Raw genomic sequence first — 17,644 nt, 5'->3', positions numbered from 1 at the left:
AGATGGCAACCCACGCACTTCCTCTCGCACTTCCGGCTCCGCCCGCGTTGCTCGGCCGGATTGGCCCCGGCGGCTGCCCGTCGCGTCGCGCTCATTCTCCAGAGCAGCCGGAAGAGGAACGCGGGTGAGGGCGTGCCTGCGCCGGGCGGCTTGGGAGGCTGCACTCGCCTGGGCCCTCGGCTGCTGGGACTGGCCGACGCGGTTTGGGGCGGGGCCGCGGGGCGGAGCGGGCTCTCGGCCGCAGCGGGCGGGGGTGGCGCCCGTGGTGAGACCGGCGCGTGCGACAGCCCGGTCGCTGCGGGTCTGGATGCTTTTTCTGTTGGGCCGCTGGGGCGGGAGGGCGGCGGCGCGTTGGGGAGGCGAGGGGAGGGGTGGGGCGCCGGCGGGGCTGGGGCGCGGCTTCTGGGGAGGCTTTTCACTTCCCCGCCAGGAGTTAAGGAGTGGAAGCTCTCTAACTCCTGTGAAGTTATGTTGTAGGCTGGAGGGGAGGAAAGTACTCCAATGCTCACAACACACGCATGTTTTTGTTATTATTATTTCAGTGACCGAGAGATCATTCAAGCTTCTTTTTTTGTGATGGAAAAGAGAAACAATCCATTTCCTGGGGCCTTAATTTCTTGAGGTCCTAATACAATGTGTTGGGGGGAGCGGGGATGGGTGTTAGTGCTTTGGCGAATCCTAGCATGCTTCTGCTCCAGAGGGGACAGTTCCTTAATTTTTGCTGGCAAGATAGTTTGGATTTTGGCAAGTAGCCTTGAAAGCATTTGTACACGGCCTCTCTTTTTGTTCTCACAGCAATTTTACTTCCCTCATTCCTTGTGAGGAGTGATTTGCTTTCAAGTATCCCTGCATCTGTAAAGGAAGACTTTCATTTGGTTTAATTCCACCTGTCATCGTGGAGGGCATTGTTTTTGCTTCCTTTTTCTTTTCCTGACAGCTACAACATAAGTTTACTGAAATCTCAGTTTGGGAACTGTACGGTAGACATGTAGGCAATATTTCAATGCTTTGTGGCATCTGGTCACTTAAGTGTGTTAGGTGGCTGGAGGAAACAGTAGCCCTGACTTCCAAAGGAGCATGTTCAGCAGATGTATTTCTGGTGAAGTTTGTTTAAAAAACAAAAAGAATCTGGGCCGGCCCCGTGGCTCAGCGGTTAAGTGCTCGCGCTCTGCTGCTGGAGGCCCGGGTTCGCATCCCGGGCGCGCACTGACGCACTGCTTCTCTGGCCATGCTGAGGCCGCGTCCCAGATACAGCAAGTAGAAAGATGTGCAACTATGACATACGACTATCTACTGGGGCTTTGGGGAAAAAATAAATAAATAAATAAAATTAAAAAAAAAAAACAAAAAGAATCAGGCATTGTTGTGCTATTTGCTGGGGGCACATGGTGGGGGGAGAAATAGAATTATTTACTTCTCCATCTGTTCTCAGGTTATAACTGCTTACATACCTACGACTATTCCCAGGAGAGACTTGGTTAAGGTAAAAGACAGTTTAATGTCAGTCATATTACCTTAGATGTGAAAGTCATCATGTTAAAGTTAGGAGTAGGCATGTGATGAGTGGTAGTGGGACACTGAAGGCTGCTTCAAAGTAGAAAAGGTGTTGGCGTTTGAAAGTCTCTGTTGATGCTGATAAAAACATGTATGGTATTTGTAGGATGTGGTGGGGAGTTTTCTTTCTAACGTCCTTTTAGGGCTGATTAATGGACCAGCCTCCACTGATCCCTGGAGTTCTTACAGATTCAGCCTTCCTTGCCCAGGGGTTAGGCAGTTCTTGGTTGTTTTGATATCATCCATTCATTAAGCTACGTTTCTTATTGAGTGCAAGGTTTGTGTCACGCATTGTTCTAGAGCCTGGGGCCACAGAAGTGAACAAAACAGACAAAAACCATGCCCTGGGTGACGTTCTGGATGTGACACCAATGGTGTGGCTCATGTGGGAGAGTGATGTGTGCCAGGCTGGAGGGGGGTGGAGTTGTAGCCAGGAGGGCCAGGAAAGATCTCACTGCAGAGGTAGGTTTTGAAAAAGGCCCAAAAGCAGTGCAGGAGGAAGGGCAAGTGGCCTGCTCTGGGAGCAGCAAGGAGGCCAGTGTGGCCAGGGCACAGCCGGTGAGGGCAGCAGGAGCTGAAGGCAGAGTGGTGACTTGGGCCCAATTGTGGGGCCTTGTTGGTCATAGTGAGGACTCGGGCGTTTATTTATTCTGAATGAGATGGTGACCCTTTGGAAGGTTTTGAGAGGAGGAGTAACATGGCCGGGCATATGTTTAGCAGACTCCATCTGGCTGCTCTGCTGAGAATATACCACAGAGGGGCCGGGGCAGAGGCAAGGAGACCAGTTAGGGGGCTATGCAATAAGCCAGGCAAGAGGCCTTGGAGGGTTAGGTCAGGGTGGGGAGAGGAGGTTGAATTCTGGGTGTGTTTGGAGGTCGAGAGAGTAGGACTGTGTAGAGATGGGAAGTGGTGAGGGGTGGGGCTGGGGAGGCAGGAGTTGAAGTCGGTGCTGAGTTTATGGCCTGAGCTAAGAAATAAGAGACTCAGCTGGGGAGACTGGGGGAGGTCCTGCTTGGTGGGGAGCTGTGTTTGGTTTTGGCTGAGTTGACTGTGAGATTTATATTTTGTCTGTGGGGCCGGCCCCGTGGCTTAGCAGTTAAGTGCGCGCGCTCCGCTGCTGGTGGCCCGGGTTCGGATCCCGGGCGCGCACTGACGCACCGCTTCTCCGGCCATGCTGAGGCCACGTCCCACATACAGCAACTAGAAGGATGTGCAACTATGACATACAACTATCTACTGGGGCTTTGGGGATAAAAAGGAGGAAGATTGGCAATAGATGTTAGCTCAGAGCCTGTCTTCCTCAGCAAAAAGAGGAGGATTAGCATGGATGTTAGCTCAGGGCTGATCTTCCTCACAAAAAAAAAAAAAAAATTTATATTTTGTCTGTGGCTCTTTTCCACGAGAGGAGAGCAGAGAATGGCTGCCTGGAATCTGTCGTATGAAGTCCCTGTGCCCCTCCCAGGCTCCCTCCTGGCACAGACATCCTATGGGAAGGCTTTGGAGTGGAGGTTCCTCTCTGCAAACTTTCTTGGGTGTTCTGGCCTGTCAGCACTGCCCCTCCCTGGGTTTGTCACCTTGAAAAGATTTACTCACTTAGTGGAGCCTCAGGTTTTCAAAAGTTAAAGTTTATGTAATCAGTGGGCTTGAAAAGCAGGATAAAATATTTCCAAAGAGGCAAGAAATAGGTAAACTTCAGAAAAAATAAAAGATTCTAGTATTACATTGAACGTGTTAAAAATTGTTTCCCTTTCTGCCTCCCCTGAGCGTGTGTAGTCATATTGTGAGGTCTGTTCTTTTCTTTGGGATGGTATGTTCCAAATGGAATTCCAGGGCTTACACTTGAACAGCAAAAGTGTTAAGTATGGTTAATTGTTTATAAAACAGGGTCTTGCCATGGAAATAACAATTAACATTATTTTCTGAAAGTAATAAAAACATGTGGCTTTTCTTGTTGAACTAGAAAAATGCTTTACAACTTTCTTCCCTCCTTTCCATTAAAGTGTAGGTTTGTGTGACTTTTCTGGATTCTTCAAACACTGGGTTGTGTCATTTACAAGATCCCTGTGGTCCAAAGCAACGTGACTGGGAGCAGAGGCCTGGGGTCAGGGTCTCTAAGCTAAGCCCCCTTTAAGCCTGCACAGGGAAGTACTTGAGGGCCCACACGTTCCTCCTGGGTGTCCTCTCTGCTCATATACACCACAGAAGGAGTCTTTCTGCTGAGAGAAGCTGCAGAGCCCTGGAAAGCTGGGAAGGCACCTGCACAGGGGCTGGGGGTTGCTGTCCTTCCTGAGGTCGTCCCTGTGCTCCCCCTGGGCCTGTGTCTACACGTAGGGTGGAGTTTTGCACCCACAGTGCAGGGGCCCACAGAGTGTAATTTGTGCACATTGAGAAAGTCTGTGAATGTCAGGAGTTCTGTGTCTGGATTAGGGTTTAGAAATTTAGGTTTATTTGAGTCACAACCTTAAACTGCATCCTGCCGAGAGTCTCCTTACTTATGAGAGTGGAAGCTGAGAGAGGGAGCCCTTCTCTTCCTCCCCAGGCAGAAGAGGGTGTGTGAGCTCCCAGAGTCCATTCCTGTGGCTGCTCAGGTGTCCCCACCCTCCTGCACCAGGAACTGACCCACTCAGGGCTTCTGTCTCCACCAGGAGAGTTTAGAATGTGTTTAACTTTCTGAATGTGGCTTTCCTTCTGTCCTGTGGGAAGCAGGCTGCTTATCTGTGCTGATCCCAATATTTGTGTTGCTTTGCTTTGGATTCCTGTATCGATTGAACAGTGCAGCCCTGCATCTCTGGTTTCCCTTAGCTCTTTGTAATTTTATTTCCTGTGAGAAATAACATTTCGAGTTTCTTGGGCTTCAAAATGTGAATTGATGGAGAGATCTAATGTCAGTAAGGCAAGAAAATTATGGAACTAAATAGAATTTTTGTTCCTTTTAGGCAAGAGAATCTCAAAATGTGAAATGAATGTGTTGAAGTTTTCAGGTGCATTTTCATTTTTACATCAGTGTTTGCGTGTGCATGTCCCTAGAGAACATTGAGATTTAAAAAGCTAAAACAATGGAATTTCTATTTTAATTGATGTGAAGAAAACTAATCAAACTAATCCTACTATGTTTAAGGAGCTAAACCCAAACCCGTATTGCATTATAATGTGCCACTGACTCCTGAAAATGCTGCCTGTGTGAGACACAGTGGAGGACAAACTAGGATGCAGCTTGTCCTTGTAGTTAGCGAGAGATATGAAAATGTCATTTCCTATGGTTACTCTGTTGTAACTGTTATTGTGCTAAAGGAATTAAATCTTAGGATGGTTTCCTATGTACAAAAGTTAAAATTAAAGAAAAGCTATGAAATGGGAAAACATGGTATGTGTAAATTTCTGTTTATATTAGATAAATCTGTAAGATAGAAAAGTCTAACCTCAGAAGAGTCACTGCCAACACTTCTGGGTCCCCTCCAGCGCTGTTACTCCAGCCACCCCCAGTGCACAGTTCTGATCGTTCTTGAGCTTCTGTTAGTGTTTCTTTATATAAAAACAAGGCATTGAGAATGCATGTTTTTCTACACATGTTGGTCCTTGCAATGAGCGGTCAGACTCTGCACTTTTTGATGTGTGCTGACAGCTTACGCCCCTTCTCTCCCTCTTCCCCTCGTGTCCACACCTGGACAAGCTGAGGAACAAGTCCAGAGGCTCCCTTCTCTGGCATTGGCTTCGGATCCAACCACACAGTCCCCTGTCTGTGTGCAGAACTCTCACCTTGGTCTCACCCCTGGAAAAGATTTCTCCCTTTGACCAAACTTTAGTTATGCTCCTGAACCTTCTTGTAGGCCTGTCTGTGCACTTCCTTCTAAAATCCAGTTTTAACAAGAACCTTGCTAAGTCAGTTTAACCAGAACCCACACCCATATGTCTGATCACCCTCGAGATCTGCTCAGGCTCCTCCTCCTCCTCCACCATCCCTCAGGTGGGGTCTGATCACTCTGGCCTCTCTTTGGTAAGAATCCTGTTAGGTCAGGTTAGTCAGAAACCCCAACACTTGTTTTTTCTCTTAGTAGTTTTCCATCCCCGGACCCCCACTATGCTGCCTGGCTGTGAATTCCCACTCGCCCATGCTGCATTCAGAGTCGAGTCCAATCTCATTTCTCCCCCACTGTGAATCCCATCACGGTGGTCCCTACGTATCACAGTGGTTCTGAATAAAATATGCTTTACCATCTTTGACAAGTGTCATTGAATATTTTTTTTTAGAACCCCCAACCACAATAAAAACCCAGGCCAGGTTTCTTTCCTTGGTCCCTCAAGCCATTTCAGAGCTGCTTGAGATTCTGGCCCTGCTCTCCTCGGAGACTTCTATTATGTAAGTCATAAGACTTTTCCTAACTTCTCTGTGTGTGTGTGGAGGGGGGCACACACCAGCATCAGTCTCTCCATGGGAACCACAGCACTTGCCAGTGAGCAGTCATATTTTGAAAGGAATCTCTCTGAGTGGTAGGTCTCAACAGTGGGCTCAAAGTATTCAGTGAACCATGTTATAAACGGATGTGCTGTCATCCAGGCTTTGTTGTTCCATTTGAGTGTTGACTTTAACTTAAAGTTACCGGATGCATCAACCCTAACAAGAGAGTGAGCCTCTACAAAGGCCCTGGGGTGGATTGGAGGGGGAGGGGAAAGAACAGGATCAGTTAAAGGAACCAAGGGTCAGAGTGTGAGACAGCAGCTGGAGAAGGGGCCAGAGCAGTCGGTAACAGCACAGCAGCCAGGTCAAGGCCCTGTGCACCATGTCTGGGAGTCAGGACCTTCTCCTAATTGCAGTCAGTGGGGGAGCCCCACTTCTGGTTGGATCCCTGGGGGACAAGAAGGCAGTGTCTTACCACGTCTGTCTGTCCACAGCTACCAGACCCTGGCCAGGGAGCGGGAAGCGCTGATGCAGAAGTACCTGCACCTGCTGCAGATCGTGGAGACAAGAAGACAGTGGCCAAGCAGCTACGGCAGCAGATCGAGGATGGGGAGATCAATATCGAGCGGCTGAAGGCAGAGGTGACTGCTGGCTAGGGGTGCAGAGGAGGCTGGCCAGGGGGCCCAGGGCACAGGCCAAACACCTCACACTCTGGGCTCCTGCAGGGAGCACCAGGGGGCACATGACGGGCAGGGGGACCAGCTTCCAGACACAGTGAGGCCAGCCTCCAAACTTAAATTTAGTGATGCTGGCAGAGTGGGAAGGGCCTTAGTCAGATCTGAGTTCAGATCCTACCTCTGCCACTTGACAGTTGCAACCTGGAGTACGTCCCCCCATCCTCTGTGCCTCCATTCCTTCATCTATACAACAGCCTTTCTCTACTTGCCTGACAAGGGTGTGAGGATTGAGTGAGGTTATTTATGGGCGAGCTTTTAGTTACTCTGCTGATGACCACATTGACTAAGCATTCCCACATTATCAGCTGAAGTGTCCGAGGACACAGTGTCCTGGTAGGTCGTCATAGTGTGGGCTCCTGGCTCAGTTCCAAGCAGTCGTTCCCTCTGCCTGTTGTAAGAGCTCCTACAAGGGCTCACTGGTCATGAGTCTGGAGGCCACACTGTTGCTAGGTTAAGCCTTGTAGAAATTCGCTACTCAAAATGTGGTTCATGAAGCAAGAGCATGTTAGAGATGCAGAAACTCAGGCCCTGCCCAGACCTCCAGAATCAGAGTCTGCACTTTCACAACATCTCAGTTGATTTCCATTTACATTAAAGCTTGGGAGGCGCTGGATCTCTGTCCCTTAGATGCCCCTCACCAGCTGTCTACCCCAGCGCCAAATGATCTGATTGCCTCTCCCCCCTCATCTCACCAGTGCTCACCAGTTGCTCAGAGCCATCTGGCCACGTCACACAAGGGCCATGGACTCTGAGCTGAGGATGGGAAAATGGAAACATAGATTCTAACTTGGGTCAGCTACATGATTTGTAGGGCCTGAGGCAAGGGAAGAATGCAAGGCCCTGGGTGGAGTCGGGAAAGTCGACCTCCCCTTCTCACAGCCCACCAACCCACCCATGGCAGACAGGTGACCCCCCAATTTCAACCTCCAACCTCCTCTAACCTCTGTGCCATGATACACTTGGTACCTAGATGAGGGGTGGGCAAGATGCCCGTGCTGAGTCACCCTCCTGGTGCTCAGGCACTGTTTCCTCGCCCTGCCCTGAGACATCGTCGGGTGTGCACTGCACCCACCCTTTCTGCACCTACCCCGAGGCCCCTGCAGAGGTTGGAGGGTGACTCACGGTGGGATGTGAGTCTTCCTGGCTGACTCAACCCATTTGCTCCCAGACAGAGGGTAGGGGAGGTCATGGGTTCTGGGGTGCCGGCGTGTGGGGAGTGAGCAGCTAAGAAACCATCCCAGGGTGGCAGCAGGAGGCAGGAACACATGGGGGCTGAGTCCCACTCCCCTGGGGTGTGCTCCCTTGTTCCATCAGATGTTACTCCTGAAACACAAATTCAAAGAGAAATGGTTAAGAACTTCAAGGTGGCAACTGCAGAACTTGAAGCCCCAAGCATGGGGCCTTCTGAGCATAGGACCCCATCACATGACTTTGAAGCCAGCTCTGCCTGGAATGTTCAAAGATCTGAAGTTGCCAATTCCACCTTGTGGTGCCGCTGCCAAGCTCTGAACTGATGGTCACGTCAGCTCGGAACTTGAGGTTGAACAAAAGTTTCAGATTCCACACACCTCCTCTACCCTGCACCAGGCACTGTCAGACATGCTTCCTTAGTCAGTCCCCATAGCCATCCTCATAGGGTGGAACAAGGAAGCAGGCTGAGAACTCAAGTCACCTGCCCAAGCTCACACAGCTGGGAGGTGGCAGAGCCAGGACTAGAAGCCAGCTCTGCGTGTCTACTTGCCAGTCTTCCCACTCTACTCATAGCCTCTTCTCACGTGGCTCCTGGGATGGGGGCTTGTCCCGTGTCTAAACCATCTGGTTCATTCTGAGATCTATCCTAGCCCTACACATATCCCAGAAACCAAGCTGAGTCCTTGCTAGGGACCAGGGAATAGGTTTAGGGACCAGCCATGGTCCTAGCCAGTTAGTGGCTTCATGATCAACGGTGTCTGGGTATCATTCATTCACTCACTCACTCGTTCACTAACTCTGCCTAAGATCAGCTGACCACTGCCTCATCCTCTTCCCCAGGCTCCTCTTCCCCCGGCTCCTCTTCCCCCATCACTTGGGGCTCCAGCCAGTGTCCCTGGTCATGAGCTGTGCATCTCTTGGCCTTTGCACATGCTGGGGCTTCTGTCTGGAGTGCCCCTGTCACCCCCATGCTTCCCTGCCTGGTGGAATCCTGCCAAGCCCGAATGCCTCCTCCTGGGGACTCTCATCCCAGAATGTGCTCCATGCCTCCTGCTTCCACGGCTTTCCCGCCCTCAGCATGCCATGGCAGAGCCACCTCCTCAGGTGTCTGTCCCCCACCCGGCCTGGTGGGAGCTTCTTGAAGGCAGCGGTGTCCTTTATCACTCTGTCCCTTCTGCCTCACACACAGTAGATACTGTGTAAGTGCTTGATGAATTAATGGACACCAGGCTCTGTGGTAGACAGTAAATAGATGAAAGTTTCTACCCTTAAGGTCTGATTGTGGTAGAGTGTGATTGGTGCCATAATAGAGCTTGCAGTGTGAACCCAGGTAGAAAATGAGTCATTTTATGCCCAAAGAGGGTATGAGTTCCCGTCGCATATGGCCTCGAAAGGTTTGGGGGGTTGGTAGGCCAGAGAAGGGGTGGATGCAAAGGGCAGGGTCCTCTCTGGTGCTGGGGAGCACAAAACTGGTCAGTTTTGAGTGAAAGTTCTGTGTTTGTGTCTGTGTGTGTGTGTGTGTGTGTGTTTGTCAGTGTGGCAGCAGATGTCCGTTTGGTGGGAATTTGGAGCAACGTTTCCAACTGAGTGCATTACTCTCCAGGTCAAACGATTTTTGTAAAGAAGACTTTGAAAGATAAGCTTGGTAAAGCTTTCTGGCTGTAGTCTCTCTCTCCCTCTCTCCCTCCCTCTCTCCCTTTCTCTCTCTCTGTCTCTCTCTCACACACATTCATACACACACACATCCTGCAGGGCAAAGGGCACCTGTGTGCTCTGGAGGGACTCCAGGAAGGTGAAACAGAGCCCATTTCCCAGGAAGTAGACCATCAGGTAGGCAGGAGGTGCTGAGGAGCCGAGTAAGTGATCAGTGATGCCCATGACAAAGACAGAGGGTCTTAGAATGTCACACCTGGGAGGGATCTGAGAACTCTGAGGTCCACAGAAGAGGAAGGGACTTATCCAAGGTCACTCCAAGGTCACTTCCAGCGCTGGAATCCAGGCTTGACCTTGGGTCTCCTGGCTGTAGATCCTTGGCCTGTGCCTGCCCCACAACTTATTCCTTCCTTGCTGGGGAGATGGGCCAGATAAAAGGTGCATGTTCAGGAACCACTGTGTCACCTGGATGGCCTCAAGCTCTCATGGTCAGCCTGATAGCCAGAAAAATTCCTCAGGCACCATCCCACATATTCCTGAGGATTTTCAGGGTCTTCTGTTTTCCTGGCCATGTCTGGCTTCCAATTCTGCTCTCCTGACTTCTTGTATCACTTCCCACAGTGGCTATCTTCACTCAGTCTTGACTGCTCCTTACCCCCGTGTGGTCACTCCATGTGTCTGTCAGGTGGAGCTAGATTCTGCTGCAATTACAAACAGCCCCCAAGTCTCAGTGGTTTAAAACAACAAAGAATGCTTTCTCTCTCACACTGTGTCCATTATGGGCTCTGCTCCACAACATTCTCACTCAGAGTCAGGGACACAGGCTAACGGGGCTCCACCATCAGGAAATTCACCAGTCCCAGGGCAGGGGAAGCAACATGGCAAATGGTGCCTGACAGCTCTACTCACATTTCATTGGACAAAGCGAGTCACATGACCACACCCGACCTCAGGGGCCTGGGCAGTACAGTCCTGCCCTGACCCAGGAGGAGAACCAGAGTATCCAGGAAAGCCCTAATGACACCCAGCTGGCTCTTCCTTCACTCCCCAAGCCCCCAACATGGGCCAAGTATGGACCAGACTTTCTGAAAGGCTTAGATGCACTCGAGGGGGTTTCCAGTACTGAAACAGAAAACAGCTGAAAGCTGAATAGAAGACATCCTTGCCCTCCTGTCACTCAGCCTTTCCTGCTACAGGGATTCTTGCTGACCTCGTCTCCTCACGCTGGCCTCTCTCCACACTCTCCCAACTGCCATTTTGGTGGTGGTGGGGGTGTTCATAATCCCTTTATCTGCCAAGACCCTCACCTTACATCCAGTGATGTGCTGGAGCTGACTCACACCAACTTGCAAGTCGGTTGTGAAATTTTCAAGAATCTTGCAAGCTTGTTATTCACCCTTTGGTAGCTTAAAATGGGCCAAGGTAGGAATGTTTACACCATAGAAATCGGCCAGTGCTACCAGTCAGATTTTTTCTTTCAGAGAGCTGGTCGTTAATCTTTTACCAATATACCCTTGTCTACACTTTTTTCGGGACCAGCTAAATACTTTGCTGGGCCCAGTGCAAAATGAAAATGCAGGGCTCTTAAGAATTTCAAGACAGCAACAGCAGAGCCTTAAACCAGGCATTAGGCCCTTCTAAGCGGGCTATGCACAGGTCACACATCGAGGACACTGGCCCTGTCTCTACTCCCTATATACTCTCCACCCCCAGAGCCCCACCAGCAGCCAACTCTCCCTAGAGGTAACAGGAGATCACACCCAAACAAAAGTCTGCACAAAATTTATGAAGCAAAACTACCCAGCTCTGCTCAGTCTCTTCTCTCCCATCTAAACCACCCTCTTGTGCCTCATCTTTTGTAACCAAAAAGCTCCAAGGACCATCTAAAACAAAGGAAGCATCCTCCTCTGAGAAGAATCCTCCCCTCCTCTAGAATCTTCAGTTTGGCACCATTTCATTGTTTTAATAGCTATTTTTCTCCTATTTATGATTGGAAGTAAGTTGGGACGGCTCAGGCAGCCCTAAAGGGCAGGGTAGGAGTTTAGAGACGGTCGTGGTATTTTCCTGGCTTGGGAGCACTCAGAATCCTGGAAGGCTGACTCTGCAAATACCTGCAGAGATCTTTAGTTCTGGTTTAAGGTAAAACTGTAGCCGTGGAATCAGGTTTGCAAAGCAACTTTGACATGGAGAGGGCCGCCTTGACCCCTCCCCAGGCAGCCCCTCTGCAGGGCCCACTCTATCCTTGAGTCCTGTTTCCCATGTTCCTCCTGCCATCCCCACCCCTGCTGCCCTGCACTCAACACCCTGTCATACTCTGCATCTTTGTTCACACCATCCCCTCTGCTCCAATTCCTTCCATTCTATAACACACCTGTTGGGATCCTTTTTTTTTGTGAGGAAGATCAGCCCTGAGCTAACATCCATGCCAGTCCTCCTCTTTTTGCTGAGGAAGACTAGCCCTGGGCTAACATCTGCACCAATGTTCCTCCACTTTTATATGGGACATCACCACAGCAAGGCCTGACAAGCGGTGCATCAGTGCAGACTTGGGATCCAAACCTGGGCCGCCAGCAGTGGAGCGCGTGCACTTAACCGCTACACCACGGGGCCAGCCCAATTGGGCTCCTGTTTTATCCTGCAAAACCTCTGGGTAGCGCTTGTGGCTTCCATGGTGAGACCCTCCCACTGCAGTAGGTGCACACCTCTGTTCTGGCCTCACCTTGTTGGACTATAAGTTACCTCTGTGGGTATCTGACCCCCTTCTTAGGCTGGAAGCTTCTCCAGGGAAGGGATCTGACTTATCCACCTCCAGCTGTGTCTCACCTGTGCCCAGCATGGTGCCCACCACAGAGACTCCATCAGGACATGCTGACAGTATTAGCACAAAGGGAGCCAGAGATGGGCATCTCTTAGGCTTGGAAGAGGCCAGAGGGAATGGAGAAGGAAGGAAGAGAGAACTGAGTTGTGTGGCAGCTGTTTGAAAAGCAAGAAGTACAGAGATCTTTAGCAAAACATTGACTGCTAACAAAAGAGAGCAAACTCTGGGCTAATTCCTCCATCAATGACTGCACTGACTAAATGCATTCTGGATTAAAGACACTGTCTCCAGACAGGGGACTGAGGTGGGGCAGGAGCCAACGAGCTGTGCCCCTAAGGGGTGTGGCAAACACTGTTTACCTCTGATGGACCAAGAAGGCCAGACTGTGGGGTGGCAAGTGGGCAGGGCTCAGCTGAGATGCCAGGCATTGAGCCAGGTTGGGCAGCCAGAGCTGGACTCTAGCCGGCGAGTTGGGGTGTAAGCCAAAGTCCCAACTCTCCATGGCCATCGTTGACAAGGGTCAACTGAGCAGGCCTTGGACGTCAGTCAAGTCAACTCAGATCCAAAGCAAATGCATCCCCAGAAGGGACCTGCAGGATAAGGGAAAGGCTGCCTCTGCGAGCTCAGCGGGGCTGGGGCTCCTGCCACCATCCTGACACGCTCGTAGCAGGGGTGGGCCGTGGCCCAAGGCTTCTGTGGGGTCCCCAGGCTCACAGCTTTCCAGAGCTTTGCCCACCAGGCCTGATCCTTAAATCAGACTCCCAGACTGCCGGTGTCGCCTGTACAGGGAGCAGAGCGGCTGACCTGACTGCATCTGATTTTTGCCCTGGTCCCTGGGGACTTGATGCCCTTAGATGTCTCTGAGAAGAGCGCCATCGGTTTTACATACAGACTACTTTTACACACACATACACACACCCCCCACCATCCTAAAGAGAAAAGGATACCACGTGCAAATCCCAGAACTGGCAGAGAGCAGACTGGCAGGGGGGTGATGACATGAGGGCAGTGAGGGTGTTGACTGGGCATCCACGTGTCTGAGCTCTCCACAAGCCTGTGTATGTGAGTCCCTTAGCTCTTTAGAGTTCAGATCCAAGAACAACCATTATCTCATGTGCCAAGGTTCTCAAAGAATCGAAAAAATAGAAAAGCCTTGCATAGGCACTAATATTTCTCCATTAGATATTTTCAGCCACTCTTCAAGAACAGATTTTAGCAACCCAGAAGTGGAGAGCGGATAACTGTCCCATTTTGCTTTCAAAGTGTTCCATTCGCTCAACTGTCAGAGCCCATTCATCCTGCAGTTCAGCAAGTGGCCTTGAGGTGACAAAGCCACATGCCCTGAAAAGGGAGTGGAGCATATTTGTGGCATATTTGTGATTTCCTGAGCTACTATCTTTGGACGTGTGCCACACAGCTCAGGGGTGTCTCTGTGCCCACTCAGCACCTTCCACCCCCTGCTCTTGTTGTACTGAGTGAGACCCCAGGGTGGGGTTTTGCCCTCAGGGCACAAACTGCTGGGAGGGGGACAGCCCCATGTGACAGCTCCCCGAGGAGGACAACACCAGGGGCCTCCAACAGCCAAAGTGTTGGGTTATCACAGAAGGAGGGAACAGAGAGCACACGTGGAGAATGGGACCAGGGAGGGACATCTGATGTGGCAGAGAAAGACAGAGACCATGGCAGGGAGAGGGGGACAGGCTCCTAGGCTGGGGCTGCCCTTACTCCTGGGAAGATCACTCTTTCTCTCTGGGCCTCTTTTCCTGTCCACAAATGGGGTGCACGACAGAGTCCCTTTGGCTTCTTCTCTGTCGTTCAGCTCAAACCGCAGACACATGGGGGAAGTTCCCAGGTCTCCAGGGTGGTAGGAGATGGGGGTGATGAGCAGGGGCAGAGGAGGAACAGTTGGGAGGGGAGGGGGCTGCAGGAAGTAGCAGAAGTCTCTCTGGCATCCTTACAGCTCATCCTGGGAGAGGAGATTCGGGCTGTGTTCTGGAGCTGGCTGGCTGGGGAGCCTGGGCGGGGAGGAGAGTGCTGGGAGGGGAGCCATGGAAAATGTGGTTGCCAGGGATGCTCAGGAGCCCATTACCCAGCCTGGTGCTAAGCTGCCAGTGAGAAGACATGTTCCCCGGGGCTCTTTAGGCAGTGACAGAGCAGGTGCTTAGGAGAATCTGGGTTTTTTTGCTTTTCTAAGTTTTCCCCCAAAAGGGAGTGGTGGAGAGCTAGCACTCTGAGCTCCTCCTCTGCACCAGGCCCTGTTTTGAGATGTTTGGGGATTCGATCGGAGATGTAAAGGAAACTTACCACTCCAAACAAATGGACTGAAGGTATAGTTTATTATACAGACGAGAGTGAAGACGATAGTCTGCAAACAGATCCAAATAGGACAAATAATAAGAGGGAAAAACACCAGCTCAATTGGAAAGGGAAACATCCACATTGACTGAAGGGAAATGACACAAATCAACCGGAAAGAGAAATACCAGGTTGACCGTAAAGAGTACACATCAGATTGGTTACTCACAACATCCATGCCCCACTGCCGGGAGAGTCCCTTCAATTGACATGGCTGGGTGGGAATCTGATCATCAAAGGTCCTGGGCCAGGTGTCCCCTCCACAGGTGAGACTCTCACCAGGCCTCAGTCTCCAGCAGTTTATATAGCATCGGTAGTTTTCAGAGTAAATAGTTACAGAGTTCACAGAGCAAGCATTCAGTGTTCCCATGCACAAATGGTTATCAGTGGCATACGTGCACTGAGCCTCCTGGCTATCGTCCCAGCCCGGCAGTTGTGTATGTGTATTGTTTCCCTAGTTATCATCCCAGCCCGGCACAGATGGCCAGTCTGTCCCAGGCTAAAACACCCAAAGGACCTTGAGATGTTACAAATTGCCACTATCTCCTTGGGAGAAAGGCCAGTTTTCACCACACAGAAAGCAGCTTTGTATTTCTTTGTGTGCTGGTGGCTGTAGGTCAATGGAACGGCCAAACATGGCTGCACTCATGTCAAGACAGGCCCTCAAATTGTCCCATTACTTGCAGGAGTGACCACATTTCGCCTTCATATTTTACAGAAAAGGTTTTCTGAGGTTCAGAGATGTTGGGCATCTTGCTAGAGGTCACACAGCTGAGAAGCAGCTGCAGAAGCAGAAGCAGCAGAGGGCAGATTTGAGCCTGCTCTGTGTGGGTCTCAAGCCCTAGCTCTTTTCACATCGTCAGTGGCATTTCCTCTGAATTCTCCACAGCCGTGAGTTCCTCTAAGATCCCTCAGTGTCACCCCAGCAGGTGGGCACTGAGGGTGCCAGGAAAGCTGGCAGCGAGAGCAGCTCCTGTCCTCTGCCACCTTCTGGGGCGTGTGACCATGTTTAGAAAAGCTTGTGTTTGGTTTAGTGCTCTGCTGTAACCATCTTGAAATTTTGTCATTTTTTAAAAAGGGGTCCTGCTTATTTGCTCTGCACTGGACCCCACAAGTTACATAGTGTATCCCGCTGATGGGGTTTTCACATAAGGTGTCACATGAGAAAGACATTTGCTGCTAGAGTCCCACGGGTGGTGGCAACCCCTGCCCTCTCCCTGGGCCCCTCAGCTCTGCTGGACTTGGGGGAGGGGGACCCTTGGAGGGGCAGGAACTCCATGGCCGGAGCTTACCCTGTGCCTTCTCTGTCAGTGAGGCCATCGTGTGTTTGCACCAGATCTTTACCAAGGTCTGAAGGCCTGCGTCTCCAGCTGGCCCACTGGGGCCTGGGTGAGCAGGCAGCCCTGGCAGAGGTCCCCAGCCCCTCCTGCCCCCCCTACACCTGAGATATCCCTCTCCAGGGCCCACTCCTCCAGGCTGGTGGCACTTCCATCCTCCCGGGGTGTAACAGCGGCCCCTTAAAAACACAGAATCCCTCAGAGGGAGCAGAAGAGGAAAGACAAGTCAGCAAAAGCTGTTTTTCTAGGAGGAAGTGATATATTTTTAGTTCCTTATCTACTTTTCCCTTTTAAAAATTATATATATGAACCCATTTGAGAAAATTTGACAATCTAGAGAAGCAGAAAATGTTAAAAGCTGTATCAACCATAGTTCTCCTTTCCAAAGATAACCACTGTAAACACTTTGTTGTGTTTTCTTCAAATTTTTTTCTATGCACAGATCTTGGGATGTTCCCCCCACTTTATTTACATAATATCACATATATGAATATTGAATTTGAATCTTGATATGTTTGTTTTTTTACTTAACATTATAGCACAAGTGTTTTCTCATGCTGAAAGTATGCTTTTTGATGGCTGTATGATGCTCCAGTACCTGTGAGCATGCCATCATCCATGCAGCCATCTCCCATCGTAGGCTCTTAATGTTGTTGCAACTTCTTGTTACTAGAAACACTCATCTCTGTATCTGAAATGTTCATATGAGAGAGCATCTCCTTGGGACAGGTTTCCAAAAGTAGAATGACTGAAACAAAAGGTAGAAGCACCTTCAAGGCTCCCACTCCGTCCACCTTGCATCACTGCTCTCCAAGCTGGCTGCACCACCCTGATGGCCCTGAGAGATGCACAGCAGGACCCCTGCATCGCGCCTCTCCCACACTGAGTGTGACCCTTTTGCTGTTCACTTTCCTAAGTCAGAGAACCCTGCTTTTCCCCAAGGTCACAATGGGAAGCAGCCCTAGAAAAACGAGGTCTGCTTCCTGTAGTTGCGTGGTTGAAGGTGCTGTCCCTTGGGTAGTGGAATGCCCTGTGTAGGAGCTCCCACTTAGAGTTTATTGCAAAAGAGGCACGATTTTCTTTTTTAATGGAGTTTATAAGCAGAGGTCTCAGTGGGTCCGTCCCTGCCAATCAAGTACTGAAGGGCAGGTTTGGAGAGACTGGCTGGGCTTTTGGGAGCTGGAAGGCAGGGTATTGTGTATCCAGGAGGTTGGGACAGAGTGGGCCAGCAGCAGACCCATGTTGCTGAACCTGGGGAGGCATGGGAGGATAGGGACACATGGATAAAGGGACAGACAGCTGAAGGGACTTGACTCGGGAGGCCATGTCATGTGGGGGGAAGCCCTGGAATGGGGGAATCAGGAGACCTGGTTCCAGGCCAGCTACTGACTCACCTTATGACCTCGGATGGGCCACTTCTGTCACTGGTGGGGCACTCTGGGGGGGAGGCCTCTTGGGGGAGCCAGGGCCGAGGGATGTGGAGCTGCAATTCAGTTACCACAGAGGCCTCGGCTGACCCCCCAAAGCTCCGGAGCTGGGTGGCTCTTCAGACCCTTCCGGCAGCAGGGCACACCACAGCACCCATGACAGCCCTCTCTGACCT

At 50.9% G+C, this 17,644-nt stretch overlaps 1 protein-coding gene across 7 annotated transcripts in view; it reads left to right on the top strand.

The window, feature by feature from the left end:
- Window positions 1-2: 2 nt before the first annotated feature.
- Window positions 3-17,644, top strand: part of LOC147911161 (uncharacterized) — a 67,942-nt gene continuing 50,300 nt past the window's right edge. For 6 of the 7 annotated variants that reach the window (XR_015551512.1, XR_015551513.1, XM_087428478.1 and 3 more), the window contains exon 1: window positions 3-124. Coding sequence is in view for 4 of the 7 variants with exons in the window: in XM_087428478.1 (XP_087284604.1) it covers window positions 3-124 (122 nt within the window). In the remaining 3 variants the exon portion in view is untranslated. Of the gene's footprint in view, window positions 125-2,524; window positions 6,592-17,644 lie in introns of those variants that run through there. The other variant, XR_015551514.1, reaches the window with a different exon arrangement.

Source organism: Ceratotherium simum, unplaced genomic scaffold, assembly GCF_057802395.1.
Source record: "Ceratotherium simum simum isolate JZ-2026a unplaced genomic scaffold, ASM5780239v1 HiC_scaffold_54, whole genome shotgun sequence".
NCBI classification, from domain to species: Eukaryota; Metazoa; Chordata; class Mammalia; order Perissodactyla; family Rhinocerotidae; genus Ceratotherium; species Ceratotherium simum.
Note: the sequence above shows the minus strand (reverse complement) of the source record. Positions and strands in the feature narration are given on the sequence as shown.